Source organism: Grampus griseus, assembly GCF_964374135.1.
Source record: "Grampus griseus genome assembly, chromosome: 19".
Taxonomy (NCBI): domain Eukaryota; kingdom Metazoa; phylum Chordata; class Mammalia; order Artiodactyla; family Delphinidae; genus Grampus; species Grampus griseus.
Window position 1 is genome coordinate 44173595 of NC_139013.1, and position 25437 is coordinate 44199031.

Genomic DNA, 25437 nt, shown 5'->3' on the forward strand with positions numbered 1-25437 from the left:
CAAAAAAAAAAAAAACGTTGCCAGGGAAAATTCAGTTATTCATTTTTAAGGTTAATAAGCTAAGCAATTATTATTAACATTTAACAGCTGCCTGATCCAGTGTGACTCCGTTGCAGTACCCAAAATCCTCCAATTAGTTGTCGTATTTGGTTTTCAAATGGGGATCAAGCAGTTAAATAAAGTTAGTCAATGTGAGTTACCCACTGTTTTTTTTAAATTTTTAATTTTAATAGATCTTTATTGGAGTATAATTGCTTTACAATACTGTGTTAGTTTCTGTTGTACACCAAAGTGAATCAGCCACATGCATACACACGTCCCCGGATCCCCTTCCTCTTGAGCTGGGACGAAGTGAGAGTAGCATCAACATATATACACTACCGAATGTAAAGTAGCTAGTGGAATGGGCTTCCCTGGTGGCCCAGTGGTTAAGAATCCACCTGCCAATGAAGGGGACATGGGTTCGAGCCCTGGTCCGGGAAGATCCCACATGCTGCGGAGCAACTAAGCCCGTGTGCCACAACTACTGAGCCTGCACTCTACAGCCCACGAGCCACAACTACTGAAGCCCGTGCACCTAGAGCCCGTGCTCTGCAACAAGAGAAGCCACCTCAATAAGAAGCCCACACACCACAATGAAGAGTAGCCCCCGCTCACCACAACCAGAGAAAGCCTGAGTGCAGCAACGAAGAACCAACACAGCCAAAAATAAATAAATTAATTAATTAAAAGTAGCTAGTGGGAAGCAGCAGTGTAGCACAGGGAGATCAGCTCAGTGCTTTGCGATACCCACTGGTTTTCATCTTTAGTTCATGTCAGTAGGTGACATCAATTTTCATTAGCTTTCCCCCTTGTTTACTCTCAGTTACATTCTTCTTTGGAGAACGTCACTAACACCAATCTGTTTTCTGATTAGGGCTGACAGCAGTGAATGTCTATCCAGTACCCAGTCTGCTCACTTCTCTAGAACTCTCCCGGTGAGTGTGTCTCATGAGGGTGGCGCTTGCTTGATTCCTGTATTTAAGAGATGTCTGTGGGCACTTGCACAGTTTTGAGGTACAAGAAATGCTAATACATTGAAATATTTGGATAACCAGGAGAAGAGCAAAGGTTGAGTGAAGGAATAAGTTTAATGGCCATGCTATTTAGATAAAGGAAGGTCCTCTTGAAACAGGAAGGTGCCTCTGAATTACTCGTTGTTAAAGTTTGTGGATTTAGCATGAGTTGTAAACAAAGATCTCTTTCCTCTCCATGGCAGTGATTTTCTTTTTCCAATTGGAATCAGATAATTCTTGGTTTTTAGTGACTTAAAATGTTGTTCTCTTATTTTTTTGATACTCTTGTGACCCATGTTAATCTGATTTTCAGAGAGATATTAATTATATTCAGGATTTTATTTCTTCTGTTTGTGGTCAAGAACAAATGTAAATGAAGTTTGCTTTCTTTCCTTCATTCATTTTTAATACTGTGTTAGGCATTCAGGAGTCACTGGCTGAGTTTTACAGTCTAGTGGAGAGTTTGACCATCAAATAAGCAGTAAGAGGGCAGCATCGTAAGTGCTGTGAGTATAGAGTGCTAGAAGCAGGTACAAGGGGCAGTGGACAGAGTCCTATATGCTCAGGGTTTTCATAAAGATTAAAGGAGGGCTTCCCTGGTGGCGCAGTGGTTGAGAGTCCGCCTGCCGAAGCAGGGGACAGGGGTTCGTGCCCCGGTCCGGGAAGATCCCACATGCCGCGGAGTGGCTGGGCCCGTGAGCCATGGCCGCTGAGTCTGTGCGTCCGGAGCCTGTGCTCTGCAACGGGAGAGGCCACAACAGTGAGAGGCCCGCGTACTGCAAAAAAAAAAAAAAAAAAAAAGATTAAAGGAGACAGTAAACGCAAAATATGTAGCATAGTGCCTGGCATAAAATAAGTCTCTCAAGAAATATTAGCTGTGATAGCCAGGTTTCTTTTTGTTGTTGTTACTTTATCATCATTATTATTAAGCTGTTGTTCTAGATTCCCTTCCATCCATTTCTTTCTGTCATATCTTCCCATCAAAACCCCAACATGGATCAAGACTAAGATTGACCTTCCCCACTGAGCTTGATCATTACTGAAGAAGATCATGTATTTAGTTTCCAGCCTCATCTGGAGTCTCTTCTGCCGTCAGCTCCTTCGAGTGTCCTGACATCTGTTCCAAATTGCTTGGCTTCTCTCAGCCCCACTGCCCCTCATCTCCTTGGCTCCAGGGCTCAGTTTCCCACTTGACTGGGAATACAGAGGTCATCATGGGTGATCTCTCTCAACTTCCTACCCCCTTGTGTAAATTCATGTAGATTCATATCCGTCCTCTGCTTCTTTCCTCTGTTCAAGGCCAGTCCAGCCATCTGTGCCTTTGATCCCGTGCACTCCCACTGCCCTGGACCTTGCTCTGTTAGTCATCCTCCTCCTCCTCCTCCTCTCATGCGTGTTCGGTGTTTTTCTTTTTTCTTTCTTTTTTTTTTTTTTGCAGTACGTGGGCCTCTCACTGCTGTGGCCTCTCCCGTTGCGGAGCACAGGCTCCGGACGCGCAGACTCAGCGGCCATGGCTTATGGGCCCAGCCGCTCCACGGCATTTGGGATCTTCCTGGACCGGGGCACGAACCCGTGTCCTCTGCATCGGCAGGCGGACTCTCAACCACTGAGCCACCAGGGAAGCCCTGGTGTTTTTCTTTTCCTTGGTCTCTATGCACACTCATAGCTCCTGTCTTAACAAACAAAAAATGTTCCCTTTATCTTGCAACCCCTCTAGTTATTGTCTGTTCCCTTATCCCTCTCATCCCTTTTTGTCCAAATTTCTCAAGAATTATCTGCATTTCTTGGCTCAATTTCCTGTTCCCCTTTGTTCACCCCACCACAACTGGCTTTAGATCTCCTCTTGTGGAACTTTTCTGTATTGACACTGTTCATCTTGTTTTCTTTTCTTCAAATGTGCTGTTTCCTTGGCTGGTTGAGACTGATTTTTTTTCATGCTGCTCTAACCATTTCTTCTGCCTCTTCCTTAACTCCTCTTTCTTAGCTAGCCCTTTAAAGGTCAGTTATCCCAGGGTCTCTCTTTGGCCCACTGCACTTCTCATTTGACATGATCTCATTTACTCCCAGGATTTCACTACACTTCAATGTCAGCATCACCCAGATCACCAGTCCAGATCTCCTTCCTTCAGCCTCAGACCTGTATGTCCAATTTCATAACAGATGTTTCAACCTGTACTTCTCCAAGTACCTCAAATATGTGCAAAATTAAATTTATTATCCACCCCTCCACCCGCACTTTAACTTGTTTTCTGTTTTGGCTTTTGGCGTTATCATAAGACAATCAGATCCAGATGGACACCACTGAAATTCATGATTCCCAACCTCATTTGGAGCCTATCAGTCCTTTCTCTGGATAGGATTTCCTCTCTGGTCATCTAGGCTAAAGCCTAAATATCACTTTTGATTCTTCCCTCTGCTCCACTCACATGTCTAATCCATCTCCAAGTCATTTTGATTTTTGTCTCCTACATGTTTCTGGCCCCCCTCCCCTCCCTTCCAGGTGTGTTACTACTCATTGAGGCCCTCATCATTCCCTGTCTGGAATTCTCATTATAACAGCTTCCTGATTACGCTTCCTTTTACTAATATCACCACCTCAACCAGACCTCCGTGTATGCACAGAGTGAGCTCCTAAAAGTGCAAAACTGCTCACCAACCCTTCAGCGATCCCCCTATGTCTGCAGGATAAAGTCACAACCTCCTAGACATGATCAGATATTTCTAGCCTTGTTTCTTCCCACTCTGTGCTCTGTATTGGCTGTTCCAGCATCACCAAACTGCTTATTATTCTTTTCTTGCCTCTGTGCTCTAGCTCATGTTGTCACCTCTTACTTGGAATGTCCACCACACCTCCGGTGTGTACAGCATTCTTCAAATTCTACCCCGGATGTCATATTTCTTAGGGAGCTTGCCTTGAAGTGCTTCCTTCACTAAGCAGTCAGAGCAGCATCTGCGTTTCTCTTACAGCACTTATTTCATTCTGCCTCATCATATTGATCCATCGATCAGTAGGTACTTTGAGGCTTGGGGAAGCTAAGTAACATCTGAAAATAAATTCCTGTGACTGAGTATCTGCCCAGTGCACTAGTAAATATTTGAATTCACATTCTAAATGATCCGGAACTTTTCCCCCACTAGTTATCTTTTGTCCTTACTTCCTCACTTTTATTCATTTCGTTCATTTTTTCCCAGAATTTGCTTCTCTTCTCCCCGCATCATTACTTGAGGAAATCCTACTCATCTTTGAAGATTTGTTTAAAATGCCTCTTCTTCCTTTAAGGCTTTCCTCCCCATCCCATCCCACCCCACCACCTATGTGCTTTTCTATACCGAAGGCTTTTGTATCTTCATTGAGCCCGCAGCACGCTTGATCCAGTGTCAGGTATGTGTGTGTGCTTGTCTCTCTCCACGTTTCTATCAGCGACATTCATTGAGCACCTACTGTATTCCAGGCAGTGCATCAGGGATGCCTTGGGGATAGTGCTTCTGCCCCAGGGAGCTCAGGGGACCATCAACGGTACATTACAGACTAGTGAAATGGAATGAGTTCCACTCATCATCTTAAATGATGCCTTTTAATTATTTATTTTCTGCAGAAACCTGCTTGAGTGTGTCCCTGACTGGGCCTGTGAAGCAAAGAAGATAGAAATATTAGATGTGAGCTATAATCTCCTGACAGAGATTCCTATGAGGTATGCATGTGTTAACGTATATATTATGTGTGTATTTAATTAATTTTCCTATATTTGGGTTGCCTTTCAAGGGTACTTAGATTCATTTGTTCAGTAAATATTGAGTATCTGCTAAGTGCAGGGCAGCGTGAGTGCCGTAAGGAATACAGTAACGCCTAAGGCATAGTCTTGGCCTGCAAGGAACTTAGTAAACAGATAGTTGGGGTGACTTGTGCAGAGATAACTGATAAAATGTAACAAGAGTTGCTGGCATAGGTCGGTGACATGATAGTGATAATAGAACATTTGTATTGGATGATTTATTATGAACTGGGCAATGTTCTAAGACCTTCACTTTCATTATCTTATTTAATCCTGTATCAACCTTATTTTATAAGTGCTTTTATCCTCCTCTTACAAATAACGAAACTAAGGCTTAGAGTGGGTAGGTAATTTGTCCAACATTGCACTTAACTAGGAAGTAATAGGAGCTGGCATTTGAATGGAGTAGTCATTCTTACTCCAAAGCCTCACCCTTGGTCACTACACTATATAAATAAAATGTTTTAGAAATTCAGAACTTTGGATAATTAGAGAATGCTTCATGGAGAATGCCTGTTTGAATTGACCTTTATAAGATGGTAGGATTTCTGTATGTGGAGGGGAAAGATATAGGTGTTGGGAGGTGTGGGGGGGTATATTAAAAAGTACCAAAATGTGAAATGTGAGGTTATTACTTAGTGGAGTCTTTAAAAGTAAATTAGAGGGTTTGTAGCATAGTAGGTATGAACACAGCTTTGGAGTCAGACTTGAATCCAAATCCTGACTATACCATTTACTACATTTGATGTGAGATCTTTGGCAAATCAAAGTCACTTAACCCTTCTGGACCTAATAGTTAAATGTCCTGGCATATTTTAAGAATTGAATAAGGAGTAGTGTTTGTTATAATAAATTTTGTTATTAGCTTATTATAATCAATTATATTAATAATAATAAATTCACTGAATTTTTGGTGCTATCTGTCTAGACCTAAAATCTAAATTGATTTATTACACAAATTGCTTTTTTTGTTTAGATGTGTTCTGGGCTGTGTGCTTTCATTAATTCACCTTTTCCCAGAATGACCTGAATGACTTCCTGGTGGGTGGTGGGTAAACATATGGTTGTGGCTGCTTTCTTGGCTCAGGCACCTGTCAGTGATTATACTGTCTAGAAGAACACAATTCTATTAGTTTACTGATTTTAGTTAAATAGCCAAGGGAAGACTCAGGAAGAGAGATTTAAGTCCGTTTTTTGTTGTTGTTTCTTTGTGCTCTATCCCCCTAGAATCCTTAGTAGCTTGAGTCTTAGAAAACTAATGGTGGGACACAATCACGTGCAGAACCTTCCAGCACTGGTGGAGCACATCCCTCTCGAGGTGTTGGATATTCAGCATAACTTGCTCACCAGGCTGCCAGATACCCTCTTCTCTAAGGCCTTAAAGTAAGTACTGTAGATTTTATTTGGAAGAGCAGAATCATTGGCTAAGCAAATTGCCTGGACTTGTCATTGGAGTAACATTTGGAACCATCTTTACAGAGTGTTTATCTCATAATCCAGCTATGTGAAGACTTACTTGCAATTTGTATGGAATAAAATATGACACTGTCTTTTTTTTATATAAATTTATTTATTTAGTTGTGACTGTGTTGGGTCTTCGTTGCTACATGCAGTCTTTCTCTAGTTGTGGCGAGCGGGGGCTACTCTTCGCTGCAGTGCACGGGCTTCTCACTGCAGTGGCTTCTCTTGTTGTGGAGCACAGGCTCTAGGCGCGCAGGCTTCAGTAGTTGTGGCACACGGGCTCAGTAGTTGTGACTCACAGGCTCTAGAGCACAGGCTCAGTAGTTATGGCACACGGGTTTAGTTGCTCCATGGCATGTGGGATCTTCCCGGACCAGGGCTCGAACCCCTGTCCCCTGCATTGGCAGGCGAATTCTCAACCACTGCGCCACCAGGGAAGCCCCATGACACTGCCTTATGAGGCAGGAATCTTCAACTCAAAAGGTGAAATAACCATCAAGTACTTAGGAAGTTACAGTGTTGTAAACAGATTTAAAGAGCTTAGGAAGGTTCAGGCTTTCATCTCAGAAAGCCTCTTTGATCTTCAAATAGAGATTTCAGCATTCTGTTACAGCTTCTTTGGGTACTTTTCAGCTTTTGTATTAGGAGAAACGGGCATACCACTGAAGTTAATTTAGTTTTTGCTTCTAGCTTTGCTAAGCTATCACTAAGTTATATTCTTTATTTGCAGGGCTTTTTTACTCCCTACTTTGAAAACTGTGCATTTAAAGTTATGTTGTTCCAAAAGTATTATTTATTTTCTCATTGTAAATTAACAAATAGTATGTCTTCCTATTTTAATACCTGTAATCAGGTTTATTTAACACGTATGTCACCATTAAATGAAAATTGGTTTTTAATTATAGTTTTCTGTAATATGGAGAAGGCAGTATTTTTCTTCAATTCTGACGTGGAGAAAGCAGAGAGAAACAGTGGTAATTTAACTAGGCGGCAGGAGGCACACAAAAAGCATTTAGCCCTCAAGTGTCTGGCTTGTTCTCTGTCAGTTAATACATCTCTTAATGTGTAATATGCTTGGTTGGAGTTTCCTAAAAATAAAATCTTTGGAAATTCTAAAAAAACATTTGAGGGAAATTTTCTTTTTGGAAAGTTTTAGTGCAGTAACATTTGTTAATTAATAAGTATTTGTTAGTAATGCATTACAGTGCATTTCATTCTGATGACAGTCTGAATAAAATTAGTTTCAGCTCTAGAATCTTTAGTAAGGAAGTTACCTAGCAGTTGTAGCAAATCAATAATATTTAATACTAACTCTGCACGGAGCACTTTCGGGATATATGAAGACACAAACAGACACACAGTTCCCTCAACAACTTAAAAGCTAATTCGCAATGTGGATCATACAGTTTGAAGAAGACTTAAGAACACAGAAGTTTAATAATATTAGCTGCCTTTTGCTGAGCATGTTCTGTATGTACCAAACACCATGCTAGGCAGATTTTTTAAATCATACCATGTTTTACTTCTTAGATTGGTGAAGATTAAAATGAATTATGATACTCAGTGTTGACAAAGGTGCGAGCAAATGCAATCGTATATCCTTCTAGTGGCATAGCCTTTCTGAAGTATACTTTGATATAGCCTTTCTGGGGCTCATTTTGGCAGTATATGTATAAAAATCTTAAAGATATATGTAGCCTTTGACCCCACATATTCTGCTTCTGGGAATATGGCCTAAAGAAATAATTGGGTGAGGACTCGAAGGTGCTCACTGTAATGTCTATGATGGCAAACAATTGGAAACAGCCGATATGCCCATTATTAGGGGATTATAGGGGGATTGGCTAAATAAATACGATCCTATTAAAATCAGACAAACATTTTTCTAAAGGGTGTCCTCACAGTTCATATATTTGTGCACGATACTCAACAGCATCGTTTCGGTGGTCATGCAGACAGTAAAACATGAAGCTGGGTTAGAATTAGACTACCACAGAATCCCGGGAACACAACTAAGCCTGCATTCTTCCCTCTCTGCTTGGCTTACATGAGTTGAGTAGAAGGAATTTTGTTTGGGTAGGCTCAATCAGAGAAAACTACCTGGAGGAAATTACTTTTGTCATGAGTTTGGGAGCACGGAAAGGCAGTGTTACATACTGAGATGGCATGACGGTTTCCACACAAGAAGGCAACCAGTAGCCATAAAGGAAATGATTTGCATGTGTTCTGTCAGTCTCAGATACTTGAATGCATCTGCGAATAGTCTGGAGTCTCTGCCCTCTGCTTGCACTGGGGAGGAGAGTCTGAGTGCACTGCAGCTGCTCTACCTGACCAACAACCTCCTGACAGATCAGTGTGTGCCCGTCCTGGTGGGGCACCCGCACCTGCGAATCTTGCATCTTGCAAACAACCAGCTACAGACTTTTCCCGCAAGGTAAGCAAACGCGAACTTTGATCGTATCAGATACATAACATGATTCTGCATTTGTCAGACTACATCACAGCTATTTTACTGGGTACTCTTGCTTTATGTTGACCGACTTACTGGTGCTGTGATTCTACTACTTGAATGGGAAAATCTGTACCCTGTTGTTAAGTATCAGTAACCACAGACACTGTGGTTAAAATGTGTTGAATTCTTAGTTCTATTTACTTAATAGTGGACTAAGAATTTTCAACCTAGAAAGTACAGGCTTATGAAATAAATTAAATTCTGAAGATAATTCTTTCTTTTCTCCTTTCAGCACTGATATATAAAATACTGTTGAGTCCATTAATTTGTTCATTTTTATATATGTTGAATGCCTACTGTATGTCAAGTACTGTGTAAGTACTAGGGAAACAGTGGTGATTAAGTTACAGTCTCTGTCCTCAAGGAACTTGCAGTCAAATTAGGGAAATAGACAAGTATATAGGCAGTTGCAGTGCAGTGTAATAAATGCAGGATGTTAAAGATATGCACGGGTAGCTGCACTGAAGAGATGAATAGTATTTAGCCAGGCTACATTTATAAGACATAAGAGGGATATTTAGTGTTGTCAAAGTTTTTTTTTTTTTACATCTTTATTGGAGTATAATTGCTTTACAATGGTGTGTTAGTTTCTGCTTTATAACAAAGTGAATTAGCTATACATATACATATATCCCTTGTCAAAGTTTTAAACAGTGTCAGTGGAGAAATAAGTATCTTCCAAAATACATTTGACTAAAAAAAATTTTTTTTAGAAAATTTGACACCAGAGGCACTTCCCTGGTGGTCCAGTGGCCAAGACTCCATGCTCCCAATGCAGGACGCCTGGGTTCGATCCCTGGTCAGGGAACTAGATCCCACATGGCACAATTAAGAGTTCGCATGCCACAACTAAAAGATCCCACATGCCACAACTGCAGATCCCACTCGTGGCAACGAAGATTTTGCATGCCGCAACTAAGACCCAGCACAGCCAAATAAATAAATACTTTTTTAAAAAAATATTAGGGGTTTCCCTGGTGGCGCAGTGGTTGAGAGTCCACCTGCTGATGCAGGGGATGCGGGTTCATGCCCTGGTCTGGGAGGATCCCATGTGCTGCAGAGCAGCTGGGCCCGTGAGCCATGGCCGCTGAGCCTGCACATCCAGAGGCTGTGCTCCGCAACGGGAGAGGCCACAGCAGTGAGAGGCCCGCGTACCGCAAAATAACAAACAAACAAACAAATTATTAAAAAAAAGAAAATTTGACACCAGAAAAATCCATTTATACCATAAAGGTAGTCATTAAAAATCATGTTTTCAAAAACTAAGAACATAGGGAAATGACATTTGATATAATTTGAATGAAATTTTATATATATATTTCATATAAAATTATATCATGTTTGATACAATTTGAATGAAAAGAAAACTGTATTTTTATTCTAATTTTGTTTCACAAATTTTCTTAGAAATGTGTTAAAGTTGAAAAACGTAGAAATTGTAATTTTTGTGATTATAAAATGAGATATTTGGAGATATTGATTGCTTCCTTGAATGAATTTGAAGAATTGCTTTTATTAATTAATTTTTTTTCCCTTTTTTCCGGCTGCATTGGGTCTTCATTGCTGCGTGGGGGCTTTCTCTAGTTGTGGTGAGCGGGGGCTACTCTTTGTTGCAGTGTATGGGCTTCTCATTGTGGTGGCTTCTCTCTTTTTTTTTTTTTTTTTTTCCCCCAGTACGCGGGCCTCTCACTGTTGTGGCCTCTCCCGTTGTGGAGCAGAGGCTCTGGACGCGCAGGCTCAGTGGCCATGGCTCACGCACCTAGCCGCTCCGCGGCATGTGGGATCTTCCTGGACCGGGGCACGAACCCATGTCCCCTGCATCGGCAGGTGGACTCTCAACCACTGCGCCACCAGGGAAGCCCTGTGGTGGCTTCTCTTTGTTGTGGAGCATGGGCTCTAGGCGTGCGGGCTTCAGTAGTTGTTTTTCACGGGCTGTAGAGCACAGGCTCTGTAGTTGTGGCACATGAGCTTAGTTGCTCTGGGGCATGTGGGATCTTCTTGGACGAGGGCTTGAACCTGTGTCCCCTGCATTGGCAGGCGGATTCTTAACCATTGGGCCACCAGGGAAGTCCCTGAACAATGGCTTTTAAAGTGAATACAGAATCTTAATTTCAGGATGTGATAGATCTCTTGAAATCCTATCAGATTAATTCAGTTTTTCTCAAATATGTTCATATAAAGTGCAAATGACGCACCACTGACAAGTTACATTAGTTTATGAAGCTGTTGGGAGATACCAGACGTAATACTCTGAAACTAATGAATTCCACCTAATTTGACGACACTCTTACTGTTGGAGTGGTCAAAAGCAGGCTGATAGAAAACTTAAAACACACCTAAGAATATGAAACTAAGAAGTTAGAAGTAAGGACAAGGATCAACAGGAGATTACACAAAATTAGAATAATCTGAATACAGATGATAAAACTAAATGGGTGACTTCCCTGGTGGCGCAGTGGTTAAGAATCCGCCTGCCAGTGCAGGTGACACTTGTTCGAGCCCTGGTCCAGGAAGATCCCACATGCCGCAGAGCAACTGAGCCCATGCACCACAACTACTGAGCCCATGAGCCACAACTACTGAAGTCTGCGCACCTAGAGCCCATGCTCCGCAGCAAGAGAAGCCACCACAATGAGAAGCCTGCGCACCACAACGAAGAGTAGCCCCCGCTCGCCACGACTAGAGAAAGCCCGCGCGCAGCAACCAAAGACCCAACAGAGCCTAAATGAATGAATAAATGAATGAATGAATGGAATTTAGAGCATTATTTTAAAGAAAATGTATGTTCCGTACTGAATAATAAATCTCCTGTCAAGTTATCTCCTGAACAGTGTTATAATTGCACAGGCACAATCCCAAGTCTTTTGTTTCCTTTGGACTATTTTCAGAATCTAGCACAGTTCTGGGTGCTTAGTAAGACACTGAATGAGATACAGATGCTGCGTTTCTATCTATAAGTCAGAAGGATCCAAGTACGGAATTGTGTAAGAGAAAGCGTGAAATTTGGACGTGGGAATATTTTAAAAATATATTATTAAACAATACATATGATAAGCATCATGTTTTAATTCGAAACATAGAGTTTCATGCATTAAAAAGGCCAAGACTACTCTCCACCAAATTGTCGTCGGAGATTAAATCTGGTTGTGGGATTAAAAGGTTTTTTTTTTATGTTCATCTTTATTTTTCAGTTTTTTTCAGTGAGTATTACTATTGTAATAAGAAAGAAAACAATTTTACTGAGCTTAACTATTACAAAGTATTTATCAATTTTCTAGCAATGAAAATTATCAATATTTATGATATGTGAAAAGGGCAGGATATAAATTTCATGTAAAATCTACATATGAAAAATTTAGCAGGAAATTCAGCAAAATGAAAATAGTAATTTTTTCAAATTGGTATTATCATTGATTTATTTTCTTTATTTGCTAAACTTTCTATGTTACAACAGTTTATTATTTTTACAGTGTTTAAAATTGGTAGATAAAGAGAAATCAGAGCAATTTGTAATAATCTGATAAAGGTGTTAGGCCACCTTAAGATGTTTTGCTTACTGTGTGGAAAACTTTGCTTACTGGAGGGACAGTGTGAATCGCCTGCATCACAGTCCCTAGCACAGCGCTGTGTGCATTCTAGGCACTTGATAAATGTTTACTGAAGGTGGATTATGTTATGAATAACTGTAGAAATTTATTATTTTTTTAAAATTTATTTTATTTATTTAGTTTTGGCCGTGTTGGGTCTTTGTTGCTGCACAAGGGTTTTCCCTAGCTGCGGCGAGCGGGTGGCTACTCTTCGTTTCGCTGTGTATGCTTCTCATTGCGGTGGCTTCTCTTGTTGCGGAGCACGGTTTCTAGGCGTGTGGGCTTCAGTGGTTGTGGTACGCAGACTCAGTAGTTGTGGCGCACAGGCTTAGTTGCTCTGCAGCATGTGGGATCTTCCCGGACCAGGGCTTGAACCCGTGTCCCCTGCACTAGCAGGAGGACTCTGTACCACTGTGCCACCAGGGAAGTCCCTAGAAATTTAAAACTAAAAGGAGGGAATTCTCTGGTGGTCCAGTGCTAAAGAATCCGCCTTCCAATGCAGGGGACGCGGGTTCAATCCCTGGTCGGGGAACTAGGATCCCACATGCCTCGGGGCAACTAAGCCCTCGCACCTCAGTTAGAGAGCCCGCGTGCCACAAACTACAGAGCCCACGCTCTCTGGAGCCTGCGCACCACAACTAGAGAGACGCCCACGCGCCACAACAAAGAGCCTGTGCATGACGTCAAAGAGCCTGTGCAACACAACAAAGATCCCGCGTGCCGCAACTAAGACCCAAAGCAGCCAAGAATTAAATAAATCAATTAAATTTAAAAAAATAAATTAAAAATAAATAAAACTAAAAACAATCTTAGTGATGATTTAGTACAACTTCTTTACGTTATAGCCAAGGCTGTTGATGTCCGCTGACACTAATCTACCCAGTATTTTGCAACTAGTTAGTGGCAAAGCAAGTACTGTAACTGGTCGACCAACCCCAGGCTGATGCCAATTCAGCTGCTTCCTAGAAGTCAGATAATAGGAAGATGTTCATGCCCTAAAGATCCAGCAGCTGCAGGAGAAGCGCAAGGAGGGTTCAGCCCTTGAAATGCACTGAGAGGGAGGGAGATGCGGCTGAGGCTCGGCGAGAGTGTTTGTCCACCCTCGTGGCTGTTTCATTCTGGCTGGTCATTGGGCAGCAGGTCGGTCACCTCTGTACTCTGGCAGCTGTGGAACTTGTTTGGCAGCTGCTCATTCGGGTGCAGTATGGTATTTTGGTGTTTCCTTTACAGCAAACTAAATAAATTGGAGCAATTGGAGGAACTGAACCTAAGTGGCAACAAGCTTAAAACCATCCCCACGACCATCGCAAACTGCAAAAGGCTGCACACTCTGGTGGCGCACTCCAATCACATTAGCATTTTCCCGGAAATACTGCAGTTGCCTCAGATACAGGTACTTCTGTGTGCTGGAATGGTGTCTGGGGGTGATGGGAGGCGTGTGACTGAGACAGTTCTCTTCTAAGGAAGAGGAAAGTGGCGGTTTGGGATCACAGTATATTTAATTGACTTCTGGGAAGAAATTAAATTCCCTTTGAGGATATAGTAGGACATTGACCCTTAGGGAGTTAAGAATTAACTTAATCTCTGTGTTTTCCTCTCAGTTTGTAGACCTAAGTTGCAACGACTTGACCGAAATCCTGATTCCAGAGTCTCTGCCTGCTACTTTACAAGACCTGGACCTAACTGGAAATACAAATCTGGTTCTGGAACACAAGACGCTAGACACATTTAGGTAGGAAGACTTACGAAGTTGAATCCACATGTGCTGTAACTCCCACCAGCCTTGTGTGGTTCTTCTTAAGGACTGTGGAGACCTCAGTTCATTAAAGGAGTAGAATGAATTAGATCATAAAGCCCCTCAGTTCTCTTCTTTGAGTCAGTTTTCGATGGGTGTTCTGTCCAGCAGTCAGCCCATAGATATTCGAACTCAACATCGTGGGTACTGCTCAGCCGTACCCCAGTATCTTTACAGGGCAGGTGTGGGGCTGCACCCCACAGGCCTGCAAGCCCTGTACTTGGCCAACCTCGAGACCAAAGAAAGAGCCCAGAGTCAGCAACAGAGACATCATGTTTTAACGGGTAGGAGGATCTTACATGTCTGAAGCAAGGTCCCGGAGCAACACCCCACTGTGTGCAGCATCTGGTGGGCAGGACATGGTAGTGTCTTTACTACTGGGGGAGAGGGAGGTTACCAGTTATAGAGGGAGGTTGGCTCATCAGTTACCTGGGAAACGAGCAGAGGCACGCCCCCTTGCCAGCCCTTTGAAAAACTCTCATAGTAGAGAGAGTTCTGATCTAAAGATGAGAACAGTCACTAGCTGGGGCCGAGTGACGTGGGGGTGGGGAGGTAGGTATGCAGGCATTTACCGATCAGGCTCTGTGATTCAGAGGGAAGGTCAGTCAGGCGAGTAGGGTGTGGGTGAGGCAGGCACTGGTTGGGCAGGGTCATACAGAGAGCAAGAGAACAGCCATCCTGAGTGGGTGTGATTATACAGCAGGCATAGGTAATTTAGGTGGCACAGATCGCATTACATTACATCTAAGACAATGCAAGCTCATTCATTGTACCAAGACTTCACTGTATCAAAATACTTAAAATAAGTAGACAGTTGAAACTTAGAAATCTTTGTTGTGCTTAGTTTTTCATTGAAATGAACGGCATCGATTATAACAAAATTGGCCCCTATTTCTTCCTCCCACCCCTTTCCTTTCTCTCTCTTCTTTTTTTTTTTTTTTTTGCGATAACGCGGGCCTCTCACTGCTGTGGTCTCTCCCACAGCAGTGAGCAGGTCTCTCCCCTGTTGCGGAGCACAGGCTCCAGACGCGCAGGCTCAGCGGCCATGGCTCACGGGCCCAGCCGCTCCGCGGCATATGGGATCTTCCCAGACCGGGGCACGAACCCGTGTCCCCTATATCGGCAGGCGGGCTCTCAACCACTGCGCCACCAGGGAAGCCCTCTCTCTCTTCTTGGCTAGTGGGTCAGCATACTACTTTCTTTGGTCTCTCTGGAAATTAGTCTTGGTCTGTCAACAGATTATTTTATAAAAACGTAAATTATTGTTGGGATAGCTTCTGTAAAGTACAGAAGCATATACGGTTTAAACTTCCCTTCCTCCACTTCCCACAGCCATATCACCACCCTGAAAATTGATCAGAAACCTTTGCCAACCACTGATTCTACAGTTACATCAACCTTCTGGAGCCATGGACTGGCTGAGATGGCAGGACAGAGAAACAAGTGAGTATCATGGCCATGGAGACTGAGAAAGTTCCCCTGACATCTGGGAAAGGATCTGGTGCTGAAAGCTAGGCCATGTTGTTCTCCTGTTGGACATAAACAAATCACAGAATGCCAACATCAGATAAGATTCCTCTGAGACCATGATCCAGTAAGACAAAACAAAATGAATGTGCAGTCCACAAAACACCCACACCCCATCTCATGACTAAGATGGGTGACTGCTGCTTTCTTTATCAATCACAGCTTTGTCCCCATGCTAATCTTCTTTCCCTGTAGATAAGATTTATTGAGGTACGCAACCATAGAATAGCCCTGCTTTCTGACAGCACCCAATCTAGTATGATCCCCCACTTTGTTAGATCTTCCCCAAAATGACCCAGGCAGACACAAATCCTGTACTAGAGTTTTTCCAATACCCTCTTATATACCCCAGAGTCCCATGGTGTGCTTTCTCTTGTTGCAAGGCATAATAAACTCAACTTATGCAACCACAGGTGTGTTGTGCACCCGGGGGAGTGTTTGGCTGAAGGGTGTTGATACTAGTCCTTAATCACTACGAAGAGAAAACATCTAATTTTCCCAGCCTTCCACAGCATTGCAGAGCTAATATGTACTGCTCCTGAATGTGGCTGAATTCCCCCTTTTCTTATGGCATCAACTCTTTAAGATGCTGCTTACTTATCTTCTGTAACACTTTTTTTCATGTGTAGATTAGGATTTACTACTATTCTTCTCCACCCTCAATCAATACTTACTTTTTTAAAGAAGCCTCCCTGGAGAAGAATGCTTTACCACTAACTTTCTTCGTTGTTTGTCTTTCTCCTGTTTCTGTGATAGGCTATGTATATCTGCTCTAGCTGTGGATAACTTTGCAGAGGGCGTGGGAGCTGTGTATGGCATGTTTGATGGGGACCGAAATGAGGAGCTCCCTCGCCTACTCCAGTGTACCATGGCAGATGTGCTTTTGGAAGAGGTACAGCAGTCAACAAATGACACAGTTTTCATGGCTCACACCTTCTTGGTATCTCACAGGTAAGCAGGTGGGTTGAATAATTCCTAACTCGGCCCTGCTTTTGGAAAATAAATCTCACTAAGCCAGAAGGTCAGGGTCTCAGTTATAAGTACAGGGGCAAGGTGAGATCTTGCTCTTTGTTCTGTGACCATTCTCTCCATCAGCATGGAATGTGGGGACTTTGGCTCTTTGAAGAGGCATCTGTTTTCTCTGTTGAAACCGAAGGCTTCTGAGAAGCTGGAAAGCCCAGAAATCATGCGCAAAAGGTTGTGTGTGTGTATGCGCATTTCGGGGAAGGAAGGTGGTAATCCTTTATAAGAGACCTACAAAAGGTTAAGCACTCATCAGATTCTTGTGTTTAAAATACTTATTATTGGGGATTTACCAAGTAATCTCCTCACTGAAATCTAAGCCACTTAAGGGCAAAAACCCTATAAACCAAACTGTTGAAAATCTCTTAGTGGCTAATAGAGCATCTTGCACATCAGGTGGGCTGCATAAAGGGTACATACAACTGAGAGGGTGTACCTTCGTATAATCAAGGTTGAAACGGAACAACCTGGAGCCCGAGGTGGTTTTATCTGTCATTATAACACAAAGATGTTGAGAAAGGATTCTGTTTTTCAGTAATAGAATTGAGCCTAGGGACTTGGCAAAATAAAGGGTGTGGGAAAGGAAACTCAGTTTATGAAGCACTTCTCAAGAGCTGGGCACTGTACCAAGCATTTTTCATACTGTATCTTTAATTTTCAAAACAAGCCGTGGAGGTGCGTATTTTAATCAGAAAAATTTCTCAGGAGCATCAACTTGCTGAGGATCTATAGCCCGTAAATGGCAGAGCTGGAATTTGAAACCAGATCTTTCTGATAGCATCTGCTCTGTACTTAGCATTGTGTACCAAGCGCTGAGGGGGATGGATGCCATGTGTATGGGAGAAATACAAGGAAAATTATGGGCCTTCCTTCAGGGAACTTACAGCCTAAGTAAGTGGTTCACAAAGTGTTATTCTAGGACGAGCAGCCTCAGCATCACAGAAACTTATTGGAATGTAGATTATTGGGCCAGCCCCTTACCCACTGAATCAGAAACTCTGGGGGTGGGCCCAGTGTTGTCTTTAACAAGCCCTTCAGGTGTTTCTGATTTGCTACCGTTGGAAGCCGCCGAATTAGGTCATTGTAGTCTATGATCAGACAAGCAGAAGCAACAGAGAAAGCCACACCTTGTCTCCTCTACCCGGACCCTTTTGGTAAAATTTCTCAGCTAAGAGTAGAAGGCAAGGCTGTCTTCACCATCATCACCCACATCAAGAGGCTGCCCTCCGACGGAGGAGGGTGAAGCGGCTTCAGTCACACGGCAAAAAACGAGGGAGTCATGGACAGGAAGGACCGCTGCTTTCTTCTAAAACTAGCTGCCATGTTTTCATTTTCTTTTCTTTCTCAACAGGAAATTAGGAATGGCTGGCCAGAAGCTGGGCTCTTCTGCTCTCCTTTGTTATATCCGCCCTGACACTGCCGATCCAACAAGTAGCTTTAGCTTGACCGTGGCCAACGTTGGCACGTGCCAAGCAGTCCTGTGCCGAAGTGGGAAGCCACTGCCCCTGTCTAAAGTCTTCAGCCTGGAACAGGACCCAGAGGAGGCTCAGAGGGTGAAGGACCAAAAAGCCATCATAACAGAGGTGAATCTTGCTCTCCACCGGTCACCTCCGCTCCCCGAATCTAATGAATGCTGTTCTGCATAGAACAGTGAATGTCCATTTTCTTCCTATCAAGCCCTGTAAATTGTATCCAATCCTGAAAATAGTAATAAAAGAAAATCTAATGAGCAGCTAATGACTAGCAGAAAGAAAAAGCAAATTAATTAGAAATGAAAAATCCTAATTTGTGGTCCTTGAGACATATATAGCATGTAAAATAAATGTAAATGTCCTCCTTGGTTAATTTTCATCTGGTTTGTTATTCCAAACAGAAGAAAAAAAGTTTTATAGTTTGACATCCCTGTTCTGAAATGAAAAGTTTCACAGTATTTTTCCTTTTTATATTGTATATGGCTTAGTATACTCTGGTATTGTTTTTTTTAATAAAGAAGCATCAGTATCTCTATAACTTTTCTCCCTTTTCAGAAGTTAGCATAACGTTTTTTGCTTTCAAAAAGACTTTAGCAATTACATGTGGACATTGTTTACTGCAAAGCAGAATTTTGTTCAGATCTTTTGCCCATTTTTAATTGGATTGTTTGTTTCTTTATTGTTGAGTTCTTTGTGTATTTTGGATACAAGTCCTTATCCGAAATGTTTTGCAAATATTTTCTCCCGGTCTGTGGCTTGTCTTTCATTCTTTTAACTGTCTTTTGCAGAGCAGAAGTTTCTAGTTTAATGAAGTCCCGCTTACCAATTTTCTTCTTTCATGGGTCATGCTTTTGGTGTTGTATCTAAAAACTCATTGCCAAACCCAAAGTCACTTAGATTTTCTTCTATGTTATCTTCTAGAAGTTTACATTTAGGTCTGTGTTTTATTTTGGATTAATGTTTGTGAAAGGTGTAAGCTGCTCCATGTCTAGGTATTTTTTCTTTTTTGGCACGTGAGTGTCCTGTTGACCCAGCACCATGTTTGGCATGTGAATGTCCAGTTGACCCAGCACCGTGTTTTGAAATAGACTGTCCTTTCTTCACTGAATTCCCTTGGCTCCTTTGTCAAAGATCAGTCGACTATATGTGTGGGTCCACTTCTAGGCTGTCTGTTCTGTCAGAATTCTGTAATAAGGACTATAAAAGATTCCATCCAAGGAAGCACAAAACCAAAAAAAGTATCATTATAATGTGGTTGATGCTGTGGAGATTCGGGAAATTTGGTCTTAGGAGAGTCTTTCAGTCAAAACAAATGAAAGATGAAAGATAAAAGATAACTTTTTGCTTGATTAGTCTATTACAGAATTTAGATAATGTTCAGATTTTTCTTAGGGAGTCCTGGACAAGTAGGAAACATTTTTATAACTACGGACATTTATTGTTTTCTTGTTATTTGCTAAGCATTGTACTTTCACTGTTTTGTTTAAGCTTCACAATAACCCCCATGATAGAAGTGCTTTTATTTTCATTTTACAGGTAAGGAAAATAAGATGATAAATTTCGAGAGTTTGTGACAAATTCTGATAAATGAGGCAGGATTTTCACCCAAAGAATGACTGCAACTGTGAAATTAGCATATTGAGGGCTTTAGCAGTTTTGTGTGGTTTTATCTTGAGAAGACATCAATATGAAGCATCTGGCAGATAAACATTCCCAGCCCGCAACCAGGGTTATTCCTTGTCCTCTGAGTTTAGAATTACATCGTTCTTGGTACAACCATTACAGAGTAGGTAAATCATGCCACAGATTTCAGACTTTAGGCATTATTCGGTGCTTTAGCTATAAAAATTCTCTTAGCCATTCAGTATCTTCAGTCCCAACTCTGCCTTTAAATGAGAAGTCATATTTAGTGACCCATCTGAGTTTTGGCCCCTCCAAGAATACTAGTGATGGGGAATTGATAGTTTTGCTTATTGTTTTTCTAACAGATGTTTCTCTATTTAAGAACATGCTGAGGCCTATACTTCATGTTAGAGCAAATATCTTTTGAGACGGAGGTGCCTTTTAGCCACTTAATTTTAACTGGTTTTAACTCAGTCCTCTGAACTATTTGCAGAATAATACCCATTTGATATTTTGTCCTTTTAGAATTCTACACATTTATTTTTCGTAAGTCCACTTAAAATTACACAGATCCTAGGAAAAACCACATAACATGTCAATTCTGTTTTATTGTAGAGCCCTAAGCATTGTGATCTAGAGAGATATAAAATTCGGTGTCATTGTTGCTTGTTTCTCAGAGTTTGCATTCTGCTTGTCTCTAGGACAACAAAGTGAATGGGGTAACCTGCTGTACCCGGCTGCTGGGCTGTACATACCTCTACCCTTGGATCCTCCCCAAGCCCCACATATCTTCCACTCCACTTACCATTCAGGATGAGTTGCTGATTCTGGGAAACAAAGCATTGTGGGAACACTTGTCATACACAGAAGCAGTCAACGCAGTATGCCATGTACAAGACCCATTAGCGGCTGCCAAGAAGCTGTGCACATTAGCGCAGAGCTATGGTTGTCAGGACAATGTGGGTGCGATGGTGGTTTATTTGAACGTTGGCGAGGAAGGCTGCACTTGTGAAATGAATGGGCTCACCCTCCCAGGTCCTGTGGGATTTGCTTCAACCGCCGCCATCAAGGACCCGCCCAAGCCAACCACTCCTTCCTCCAGTAGTGGTATTGCCTCTGAGTTCAGCAGCGAGATGTCCACTTCAGAGGTGAGCAGTGAGGTGGGATCCACTGCCTCTGACGAGCATAACACTGTTGGCCTGGATGCTGCCTTGCTTTCAAGGCCAGAGAGGCGCTGCAGCCTCCACCCAACGCCCACATCAGGGGTGTTTCAGCGCCAGCCATCCTGTGCGACTTTCTCCAGTAACCAGTCCGACAACGGCCTGGACAGTGATGACGACCAGCCCGTTGAAGGGGTCATGACAAATGGCAGCAAGGTGGAAGTAGAAGTAGATATCCACTGCTGTAGGGGCAGGCAGCTTGAGAACTCTCTCACTCTTAGAGAGAATTTTCCTATCCCGTGCCTCGAGGAACGTGCTAGAGGGTTAGTTTTTGGGATCCGAAGACAGAACAGTGTGAATAGTGGCATCCTTCTGCCAGTGAACAAAGACAAGACGGAGTTACAGAAGTCTCCCTCCACTTCCTGTCTCTACGGAAAGAAGCTCTCCAATGGCTCCATTGTGCCCCTGGAAGATAGTCTGAACCTCATCGAAGTGGCCACAGAAGCACCCAGGAAGAAAACTGGCTATTTTGCTGCCCCCGCTCAGCTGGAGCCGGAGGACCAGTTCGTTGTACCTCGTGACCTCGAAGAAGAAGTGAAGGAACAAATGAAACACCACCAGGAAAGCAGGCCTGAGCCTGATTCCAGCGAAGAGGGTCGGACCGAGCTCGCAGAGGAGTTTGACACGGCGCTGTAGTACTCCCCTGGGGGCCATGGCGCTGGGAAGGCTGTGAGGTGTGGGGTAGGGCACCCTACCAGGGGCACTCTGCCTCTGCATTTCTAAACCACAGATGAGAGGGGGGTAGAACTCGGAGCCAGACATGGTGAGAGCTGTCAGGGTCTTGCTCTGGATAAGCTAGTAAACACCATCAGTGTTCAGTTTCACATTTAACCTGCATTGGGATCCCCAGGGCTACTGGGGAGCAGGCAGGCATTGCCCTGTACCAGTCCTACCACCTGCCATTAACCCTTTCTCTCCTAGGATGATTTTGAGAATTTGCCTGCCTGGGCAGGAAAGGGACTATTTCTGTGGAGGAAATAACTGAAGATTGATTCCCTTTACTGATTGCTGCTGTTGGATCTCTGTGACAGAGAAATCACCTTATATCTCAACCTGACGGGATGCAACGTGACTAGTCACATGGCTTTTCCTTCTTCTCTACGAGAATACAGCCTATCAAAATGATGTTTATTGGAAATGTAGAACCAATCAAACAGATCATTTATGTATGTGATGTAGTGAGAGCACTTTTCATTGACTGTGAACTTTTTATTTTTGAATCTGCGCTCGAGCCAGTCTTCTTAGAGGCAGCCCAGCGCCTTTCTCCACAGGCAGGATGATCGTCGGGTGTTGGCGCCGGCTGTGAGGGTTCTAGGAGGTTCTAGGAGGGGCCCTGGGAAATTGATTTAACTGTTGGATGTCAGGCTGTGAACGTTCCTGAGACACAGGGGAGTAGGACCTTCTTTGGGGGATGAAGGTAGGGAAGGAGTGAGGACTAAGACTACTTCCCCCCAAATCACAAAAAGAATAACTCCTTGACAAATGTGACACCTGCTAGGAACCTCCCAGCAGGTCACAAGAGAGGCATTTGGGGATTGGCCTCTTTCCATAACATGTGATGGAGGTGGCAGTCAGCCTCCTAGCACGTAGGGCCAAGGCTGCTGCTGCTTACGTGCAAGTAACCTTGAGTTATAGATGACTCTGAACAGACTGAGGCCGAACGAGCACAGGTGGATGGATGGAGCTTCCGGGTTAGGCAGGTTCCTTCTCTTACTGTAGAGCAGAGAGATGGTTTTCTAAAACATCAGGAGTGAGTTGAGGGTTCACCTCTTAATGTTTAACAGAGTCTTCTTCTGAAAATGCTTATCCATCTCACATGGTTTCACAGTATTGGGCTCAATTTCTGAAAGACTTAATTGAGAAAATCCTAAGCTTACAGAAAACCTGGTTTACTGATTTTTTTTGCACATTCCATGTAACCCTTGCAAAATGCAGTTCCTTCCATAATTCTGTTCTGTTGCCTTTTCTTTTAGAAGATTTACTTAGGAAAATTAATTCCTCTTTATTCCTGCGAAGTTTTGACATTGCTTAATGTTACCCAGTGGGGAATGTGCTTTGAATTTTTAAATACTTTCACAATTAAAAAGAAAATAGAGTGGAACCATTTTTAATTTGTTTCATGAGAAACAAAATGTTAAAGATAAGGTTAATCTATACATATATTTGTCTTTTTTTTTTTTTTTTTTTGGGCGGAGGGAAGTTTTGTTAAAGCAGTGGTAGAAAACCAGATGACCACTCCACAAATGGTTATGTATCCTCATCTTAGAGGCCCCGTACCCATGTGCGTGTGTCAGTGGGGTACACTCTTGGGGGGGTTCCATACCAATGGCTGTCTAGTGTTCAACCCATCAAGGATCTGAATTTGAGTCCCCAAATTACCAGGAACACAGCTTTTCTGTGTCAAACTACTGGTTAGCTACTGCAAAATTTTAGAACTCAGGTCTTGATTTGAAGTGGGGAACATAGTGGTTCATGTAAAGTTCAGGTGCTGTAAGAAAGATGGGAACAGTAGTATGTTGCCGCCTTATTTTTTAATAGAAAAATTAGGGGGGGGGAATGAAAATGACGGAAAAAACCCAAGATGACAGTGTTGGAAATTATTTTGGGAATATACCACTTCAATAGTATAGTATAATCCTTTATCTGTGAACCTTTTCTTGTCTTAGCTTCCCACCCTACTAACTGGAACCACCACAAAACCCAGTTATGAAATGACTTTACTAAAAGTAAATGTATTTACTTTTTAGTCAGAAGGACCCTAAAGTTCCAGATGTTCTTTTATGTGGTAGATTTATGTTCAGGAAATGTTAGGTTGTATGAAAACCTTTAATATAGGCTACACCAAAACTGACTACTCTTTTTTGTAACTTCCTTTGATTCATTTCCCTCTATAATTGCTCTTTGTTAAAACAGGGGATGAAAAGGCCATAGCCCATCACCAAAAATACACAGAACTCTTTTGACCTATGAAGTCATTTACAGTTATTGTGTGATCTGATTAGGTTGTCAGGTGGTGAAAGCCAGTAATCTGTCTCCAGGTGAATGTAATCTACTTCCCAGGACTTCACCCAGAGATGTGTTCCCCAGGTGGGCAGAGGCCCGTTGATCTCTAGCCCAGAGATCCCAGCCTCTGCATGATTCTCAGGTCCTTGTGAGCACCTCCCATTTAATAGAGATGTTTAAGAGAATTTCTGAAAGAACATCACTCCTGCTTAATGGGAGCAGTCCAGGAGTCCCATGGAAGAAAGAAAAATACACAAGTCTTGGCAGCCATGGTATTTTTATTTTTATCCAAATGGATTGAAAATGCATTTGAAAATTTGAATGCTAGTATGTCATACATCTACCGTGCTGCCATAGAGTCATTGAATTACCACTCCTCATTACAAGAGAGGGCTTTATTATACTACTGTAGAGTGTATGTGTGCAATAAGTTGATGAATTCATTTTCCTGGTGTATAGAAGAGCCAACACAAGCAGCTTGGTGATCATTGGGTGCTATTTTCTAGGAGATGGAGCCAGTGAGGTTTGGCTGATCTACTGAATATCAAATGATGCCCTTCTTTCCATGTAGGCTTTCAGCAAAAGCAGGTACTTGGAAGCCACAGGCTCACCTTCTCTATCTACTCAATAATTACTAATGAAGAGACCTCCATAAGGGAGCACTTGGCTGTTATTGATAAATGTACCAACTATTAAATAGTCTCCAAGCCATTCAGTGATGTCCTCAGCATCACTATAGAACTGTCTTGTGTCACTTTTTACTTCCCCCTGGGTGAGGACTTTCAGACTCCCCCAATGGCAAGTTAATCTTTCTCTCCAGTTAGTGACTTTTGCCCCATAGTTGGGTAAGCACTTCCTGGGTTGAGAAAAGCAGCTACAGTAAATCCTGCTCTGTTTCCCTCATTTGATGATCATTCAATCACACATAAGCTCCTTCAAAATTTCACGCACATCTCTCAGAAGCTGTAGGGTTTTCTCTCACTGTCGCCAGTGGATGTCATCCAGACAGTGAGTTCATATCTTATGGTTTTGTGCAATCATTGTCATATTGTAGTCCTAAGACTCATTATAGTGTATTTTTGATATTTTTGAAATGTGTTAAATTTTTTAATTCAATAATATGAGCCAGAGCATGTTGCAGCAAATCTATTGTTTGTAAAAAAAATAATAATAAATAACAATAATAATAAATAAAATAAAATGGAATCTTTTTCATGGCTTTGTTTTAAAATGGAGTACCTGTTATTTTATAAATACTTTTTAGCATGAAACTGTAATTTTCTCTAACTTGTATGTGAAATTAGTTTCTTAACCAAAAGCACCTTTAGGATTTTTCTGCTTTTTCTTGTTGTAGGGGAAGATAACAAATGAAACCACATTCCATAA

At 42.3% G+C, this 25437-nt stretch overlaps 1 protein-coding gene across 1 annotated transcript in view; it reads left to right on the forward strand.

Annotated features, from left to right (window-relative positions):
- The window catches only part of PHLPP2 (PH domain and leucine rich repeat protein phosphatase 2), a 72922-nt gene extending 47735 nt beyond the window's left edge, over positions 1-25187 (forward strand). Inside the window, exons 10-19 of the mRNA XM_082676376.1 lie at positions 917-977; positions 4652-4747; positions 6056-6211; positions 8523-8723; positions 13619-13781; positions 13990-14120; positions 15516-15626; positions 16467-16661; positions 18085-18316; positions 20530-25187. Of these exons, the coding sequence (XP_082532502.1) occupies positions 917-977; positions 4652-4747; positions 6056-6211; positions 8523-8723; positions 13619-13781; positions 13990-14120; positions 15516-15626; positions 16467-16661; positions 18085-18316; positions 20530-21684 (2501 nt within the window). The 3' untranslated portion in view covers positions 21685-25187. The remainder of the gene's footprint in view (positions 1-916; positions 978-4651; positions 4748-6055; positions 6212-8522; positions 8724-13618; positions 13782-13989; positions 14121-15515; positions 15627-16466; positions 16662-18084; positions 18317-20529) is intronic.
- The last annotated feature ends 250 nt before the right edge of the window (positions 25188-25437 follow it).